Source organism: Corvus brachyrhynchos, unplaced genomic scaffold (assembly GCF_000691975.1).
Source record: "Corvus brachyrhynchos isolate BGI_N302 unplaced genomic scaffold, ASM69197v1 scaffold56, whole genome shotgun sequence".
NCBI lineage: Eukaryota > Metazoa > Chordata > Aves > Passeriformes > Corvidae > Corvus > Corvus brachyrhynchos.
In genome coordinates this window covers 4,472,257-4,479,040 of record NW_008238664.1, presented here as the reverse complement: position 1 = coordinate 4,479,040, position 6,784 = coordinate 4,472,257, and the positions used below count along the sequence as shown (strand labels likewise).

General features: G+C 52.7%; 1 protein-coding gene across 3 annotated transcripts in view; it reads left to right on the top strand.

The window, feature by feature from the left end:
- Positions 1-6: 6 nt before the first annotated feature.
- The window catches only part of PLA2G6 (phospholipase A2 group VI), a 15,621-nt gene continuing 8,843 nt past the window's right edge, over positions 7-6,784 (top strand). For 2 of the 3 annotated variants that reach the window (XM_017738019.1, XM_008636445.2), the window contains exons 1-7: positions 7-290; positions 739-954; positions 2,211-2,391; positions 3,557-3,744; positions 4,922-5,018; positions 5,976-6,158; positions 6,351-6,459. In XM_017738019.1, the coding sequence (XP_017593508.1) occupies positions 82-290; positions 739-954; positions 2,211-2,391; positions 3,557-3,744; positions 4,922-5,018; positions 5,976-6,158; positions 6,351-6,459 (1,183 nt within the window). In that variant the 5' untranslated portion in view covers positions 7-81. Of the gene's footprint in view, positions 291-738; positions 955-2,000; positions 2,124-2,210; positions 2,392-3,556; positions 3,745-4,921; positions 5,019-5,975; positions 6,159-6,350; positions 6,460-6,784 lie in introns of those variants that run through there. The other variant, XM_017738020.1, reaches the window with a different exon arrangement.

The following is a 6,784-nucleotide window of genomic DNA, read 5'->3' as shown; positions in this document are numbered from 1 at the left end:
ACAGCTGCGGGAAAGGGCTGGGGCCGGGCGGAGCCAGTGGCCGCGTTTCCCTCGCGACAAGCCGCCTGAGGCTCTGGGAAGATGCAGTTCTTTGGGCGGCTGCTGGACACCTTCAGCAGCGTCACGCAGATATTCTCCAACCCGTACCGCGTGAGGGAGGTGCCGGCCGCCGAGTACGCCGGTCATGCTTGCCTGCGGGAGGAGGGCAGGGTGGCCCTCTACAAGAACAGCCTCGCTCGCTCCTGGGACTGCCTGCTGGTGAATCCCCAGAGCCCGCAGGTCGCGTTCCGGTGAGTGACAGGCCTTTCGCCGTCCCTGCTGGCGTGGGAAACCAAAGACCCCACATTGCTGGTGTGGGGGCTGACTTGAGGCCGCGGGTGTGGAGTGCTGCGTTGAAGCAGCAGGTGGGCTGGGAGGGGTGGAAGGCCCGTGCGTGGGCTGGTGGAGGAGTTGCCGTCAAAACAGCTCGTGGAAACGGGACAGGGTCCAAACGTTGTGACAACAGGCAGCTGTGATATAGTTCAGGGCATCTACAGGTGCACGTGCATTGTTCAGGAAAGGGGATGCTCACTTCCAGTGAAGTAGTCTCTCTGCTTCCCTTGGAACACGGATGACACTAGTTGAAAAAGAAATGAAAGTTCCCAGCACTGCTGTTTGGAAGAGAGCTGCTTCCCTCAGATACACGGGGTTGGAGTTATTCCTTTGAGCAGGATGAACCCTGTGCTTGCTTTTCTCCAGGCTCTTCCAGCTGGACAACGAAGCAGACGCCCTGGTGTACTTTGAGCAATATGCCCGGCAGCTGCGCCCTTTCTACGAGAGCTCGTGCCAGCCCTTGTCCCTGGAGGAGCTCCAGCAGCTCAGCGACTGCCTCCGCAGCTACCCCAGCTGGTCCCCTGCACATATTGCTGTGGAGATTGGCCGACGGGAGAGCTTCCGGCACAACCACATCCAGAGGCAAGGAACGGGGGGGTCTCCAGGGGGTCGGTGCTCAAGGAGCTTGGGAGGGCAGGCTGGGCTGTATTAGAGGATCCCTTCTTCGCTGTGGGAGCTGCCTGGCGGGTTTCAACCTGCTGCTGCAGAGCCCAGAGCTCTGGTGCTTGAGATAAAGGATTGAAGTGCCCTGCTAGAGACACTGGTTAGGTTATTGCAACCCTTTGTGGAGCTGTTTTTTGGAGGGGGTTGCGCACTTTGTAAGCTGTGAGAGGGAAGGTACAGTAGGACTGTCTGGAAACAGTTTTTGGCCACAAGCCCTTGCTCTTTTTCCATAGTGAAGTTCTGTTGTAATTTAACCCCAGCTAGCAGCCAAGCCCCACGCAGCCACTCCTCACTCCCCCACCAGCAGAAGCAGGGAAAGGATTGAAAGGGCAAAGGATAGAAAACTTGTGGGTTGAGATAACCCCATGAAAGGGGAAAGCAAAAGCCACGCACACAAGCAGAGTAAAACAAGGAATTGAATCACTGCTTCCCATGGGCAGGCAGGTGTACAGGCACCTCCAGGGCCCCATCACTCCTTGTGGTGGCTTGGGAAGACAAACACCATCACTCCAAAAGTCTGCCCCCGCTCCTCCATCCCCCAGTTTTATATAGTAAGCATGATGTCATATGGTCTGGAATATCCCTTTGGTCAGTTGGGGTCACCTGTCCTGGCAGTGTCTCCTCACAACCTCCCTTGCACCCTGTCTTCTTACCCATGGGTCAGTATGAAAGCAGAAAAGGCCTTGGCTCAGGGTAAGCCCTGCTCAGCAATAACAAAAACATCTCTGTGTTGTCAGCTCCGTGTTCAGCACAAATCCAAAACACAGCCCCATACCAGCCCCTGGGAAGAAAGTTAACTCTACCCCAGCCAAAACCAGCACAAGTTTACTGAGGGGAGACTGGTGAGGAGTTAGGGGACTGGGGGGCAAATGGCAGCACCATTGCCAGGTTGCTGACTGTAACCTGTCTCCTGCCTTCCTTTGAGAAGAAGGAGCTGATCCCATATGGAGGGCAGAAAAAGGAGCAGCATGTCAGGGAGAGAGTCCGGGGCAGGGCTGCTTGCTGGCCCTTCCCTGTGCTCCTTCCCTGGCAAGAGGCCGGGCTTTCCTGAACCTCATGGTTCACGCCAGATGGGGCAGATGTGGAAGGTACCTCTGTGTCAGCTCCTGGAGCAGCTGCTTGCCCTCCTCCTCCCGTGGCCATTCCTGGGCCTCACGGCGAGTCCTCTCTTGCAGCTGCGTGAACAGCACGGACAGCGCGGATGGCTGCACCCCGCTGCACCTGGCGTGCCGCAAGGGGGACATGGAGTGCCTGCTGGAGCTGCTGGAGTGCCACGCGCGGGTGGACATCACTGACAGGAACGGGGAGACTGTTTTCCACTATGCTGTGCGAGGGAGCAACCCCCAGATCATTGAGGTGGGAGTGACTTCTGCTCTGGGAGAAGGTGGGACCAGAAGAGGTTTTCTCTGTGCTGTGAGGAGAGGGATGGGAAAACAGCTGCAGATAGGGGAAGAGAAAGTCAGTTCCCTCTGTTGAGTTATTTGCTTGAGCCTGATTTCAGCCTCTTCTATCCATCTTTACTGGTGCTGTTTCCCATAATCAGAGTGCAGATTCCACCCTGCACTAGAACATGGACGTTAAGCAAGTTTCCTCAGAAATCATCCTTTACTGCTCTTTGCATCAGGCCTTCACCCTGCCTTTCCTCAGGCCCATGGCTGTTCCTTCCCTCTCTCCTGTGGGCAGGGCATTCGGTTTTGGGCAGAGTGGTCCTGTAGGGAAGTGTGTGTTGAGACTGCCATGGGGGATCACATGTTGCCCACAAGCTGAAGGACAGTTTCAGAGCTGCCCTGGGCTGTCCTGAGCTGCAGGACCTGCTGTTTGAACTGAGTGGCCTTGTGTGGGGGACAGTGATCAGAGCCTCAAGGCAGAGACAGTCCAAAGTTGTAGGTGTTCTTGATGGCTGAGAACTGCTGGGCAGTGTGATGGGGTTTATGAGGGTGTGGGTGACCTTGCACATGATTCCTGAGGTCTGTCAGCTCCCCAAGACTTGGTGTGAGCCTGAGACTGACTTCCCCACAGCTGCAACCCCCACATTTGCCCAATACCTGTTGTGACACCTCTCCATCTGCCTACCAGTCTGTGTTAGTTTCCTAATGCATGATGAGGTAGGGATGAGGATCAGGGCTTGCCATGCTGTGGAGTGGGCAGTTAGGAACTTTGTATTAAAAAGATATCCTCTTCTTTATTTCTCTGGTGGCATCAACTTGGCTTGTTGTCTGATCTGTCTTGTGTTTGTTTCTTTTCTCCATTGATTCCTTGCTAAGCCAAAGAAAAAAACCTAAATTCCCACTTCTCATGTGTGCACCAGGGCTTCCCCAGTGTGGCAGTGGGGTATTTGTGTGCAACAAACCAGTCAGCACAAAACAGATCTACAGTTTACAGGGAGCAGGGATGGAGAGGATAGGCTGTAGCATTGTGAGGGGTCCAGTGCTCCAGAGTGTGTCCTCAGAGCTCAGGAAGAGAGATGATGCTCTTCCATGTTTGTCTGTCTATTTATTTATCTACTTTCTCCTCCTTCCAGCTCCTGGGCAAAACCCCAACTACTGGCTTGGATCACCTGAGCAATGATGGGCTGACAGCTCTGCACCTCGCGTGCCAGCTGGGCAAGGAAGACATGGTTCGGTCCCTGCTGAAGTGCCGTGCCAGCTGCAGCGTCGTGGGCACGCTGGGCTACCCCATCCACACAGCACTGAAGTTCTCTCAGAAGGGGTAGGTGTAGTCTCCCCTCCAGTCTGGGGACCCGTGTGCTTGCTCAGCCATTGCCCAGGGCTGTGCTCAGTAGGACAGGTCTCATGTGTAGTCATTGGCAGAAGAACAGGGAAGTGCTGGTATGGGAAAGAAAGAAATGCTTTCAGAATAAAACCTTTTTTTCCTTGAATTATTACATTATTCAGTATCAGACATCGGGAGAAAGGCACAGATTTAAAAAGATGTATTTGTGAAATACATTTTCTCAGAACAAGCTGTTGGAAGATGACTGACTGATGCTTAGTATTAATTGCTGTACCTCTGTCTTTGAGTGCTCTGATCCTAATAAGCTTTCATTTCAAAGCCTAGTTTTCCCTATCTCCTGTAGGGCAGAGATACTCTTGACTCTTAATAACACACTCTGGAACTGAATCAAAAGAGGCACAATATTTACTCCCTGCTTTCTTTGGAGAAATTCAATGCCCTTTGTATATGCTTTGTAATACTTAATGTTCACAGTGTCCAAACTCTACAAACAGGGCTTTCAAGGCAACACTAGCTGCTGGTAGCTGATTTTTAAGCATTTTGAAAAGTACTTCCCAACATTAGAGACACATTCACAAGTCCAAAATGGGCATAGGTCACTGAGGTTGCACTGGGGCTCCATCTCTTGTGCAGGGTTTGTTTGCTGGTAGTGGAGAGGGCATGCTTATTTCATAAGTCTGCTTACCCTGTTTTCTAGGCATCAGATACTGGTCTGTTCACCACAGGTGTGGTTTTTCACTCATAGGGAAGTACATAGATTCTTAATTTCAGCAAGTATTTGACTATTATAGTTCTATGCCCATGTTTCCGTGGAAAGAGAGGAGAAGAATTTTGCTTCTCAGGTTTGGAGAGTTTCCAGAAATGCCATATTCCTGTATTAGAGAAGCACTCAGATGCTGCTCCACAACTTGTAATTGGGAAGAGGTTCTCCTGCTCCCAACACTGTTTGGCTTGTATGCTTCCTGTTGTGCCCATGATTTCTGTGAAGAGCAAAACAAAAGTGCAGCTGAGGAACTTGCAGGTGTTGCAGAGACCCTGCTGCTGCTGCAGGGTTTCCTGGTTTTCCTCTGGGCAGAAGGCAGGTGGTGATGTGAGTGGAGGTCTTGAGCCAAGACAGCAGCCATCCATCCTGTCATCTCACTGTCTTTCCCAGGTGTGCCCAGGCCATCCTCGAGGCAGATGCCAGCCAGGTTTGCTCCAAGGACCCACGCTATGAAGCCACTCCACTGCACTGGGCGAAGAAGGCAGAGGTAGATGGAGCCAGTCCATGGGGAGGGCCTGTGCTGCTCCCCAGCACCCAGTTAATTCCTCCTGTGGCTGACCTGTCCCTTTCCAAGTGCACGTGCAGAGCCCTGGGAGTGTCAGAGCCCAGCCAGCAGCCCAGTGTTTGATTCTCTTTGTGCCAGTCAGTGCTGTTTGCCACAGGGAATAGAGCAGGGGAGCCTTGCAGTGAAATAAACTGGTGGGCTCATCCCTAGTGTTTCATCCATGGCTGTGAAACTGCTAGCTTGTCCCTTTTCCCTTTTGTTGGGGAAATTGCAGCACTGTCCCTCCCGTTGCCCCTGGAGGGAGCTCTCTTCTCATTACTTGCCAGTTTCCTGGGAGCAAACAGAGCGATGCCTTAGAAACTGCAGGGGAAGCATGAGGTAGGCACGGAGTGGTGGCATGTGGGTGAAAGTCCATGTCCTGCCAGACCCGGGCAGGATGGTGATATGCTATGCTGGAGCACCTGAATGATACTTGTTGCAAGCAGAGGGCATTGCTGTAGCAGGGCTCTTTTCCCTTCCTGCAGTATTCCTTACTCTCAGAAGTGTCCTGTGGAGTTTCAGAGCAGACTTAAATTTGCTTGGCTTATAAAGAGAAGCTCAGAAGGCAGAAGTTTTCCTTTCAGTCTCCAAGGATCCTGGCCTGAGTAGGAGCTGTTTTTTTCTCCATTGATCTGAGCCAGATCATAGTTTGTGTGAACCCCAAAGCATCCAGAAGCTCTAGCCAGACTGTGCAGCCCCCAACTAGTTCTGTGGGAAAAGACAGAGAAGCCCCAGTGCTTGGAACAATTCAGCTGGCATCTGCCAGCCAGCTGTATCCAGGCTAAGTGTCCCTCCTCTTCCCGCGCTTTGCTTGCCTTGAGACCTGCGTGGTGTGAGTGCCCAGCTGTTTGTCCTCACAACTGCTTTCTCTCTTCTTGATCTCTGCTCACTCGGGCACAGATGACACGGCTGCTGCTGGAGTACGGCTCCGAGGTGAACGCGAGCAGCCGCACGGCTGACATGGCTCTGCACATTGCGGTGCAGAGGGGCCGCCTGGACTGTGCCATGGTCCTGCTGACACACGGCGCCCACACCAACGCCAGGGGACACGATGGCAACACCCCGCTGCACCTGGCCATGAAGGTGAGTGTTCTGCAGAGGCTGCTGGGAATGAGGGGCGATTTTCTTGAAGAGTTGAGACAGGGACGGAGTCCTTTGAAATTCTGGCTATTTCAAGTGGTGTTCCCTTGTGGATGCTTTGGCTGATGAAAAGGGGAAGGAAGGAATGAGAAATCATGTAAGTGGCTCTTGACTGAGCTTTCTTTTGTTCCCTAGCATGACCACCTGGATATGATCAAAGCAATCATCGTGTTTGGAGGAGATGTTGAAATCCCCAATGATTTCGGGGAGACACCAGGGCTGTTGGCAGCCAGGAGCAGCAAAGGTGAGGGAGCATGTCAGCAGCCTTACAGGATGAGCCCAGCATCCTGTCTCCCCTTGGGGGCCAAAACAGTGTCTTGGGGAGAGGTGAAAACATGCCATGCATAGGTGATGCTTCTCCAACATGCTTTCCCAGCTTCTAGTTGCTCACATAGTAGGCACTTATTTTGCTAGCAGCATAGGCTTTGTATTAATAGCCCTTGATGAATTTCTCTTCTGTGACACAGAGATGCAAGAGGAAAAGCTGGCACGCCCTCCCCCTTTTTCAGGTCACTATGTCAGGCACTGCAGGCTCACAACAAGATGATGTAGCACTGCTGACACACACA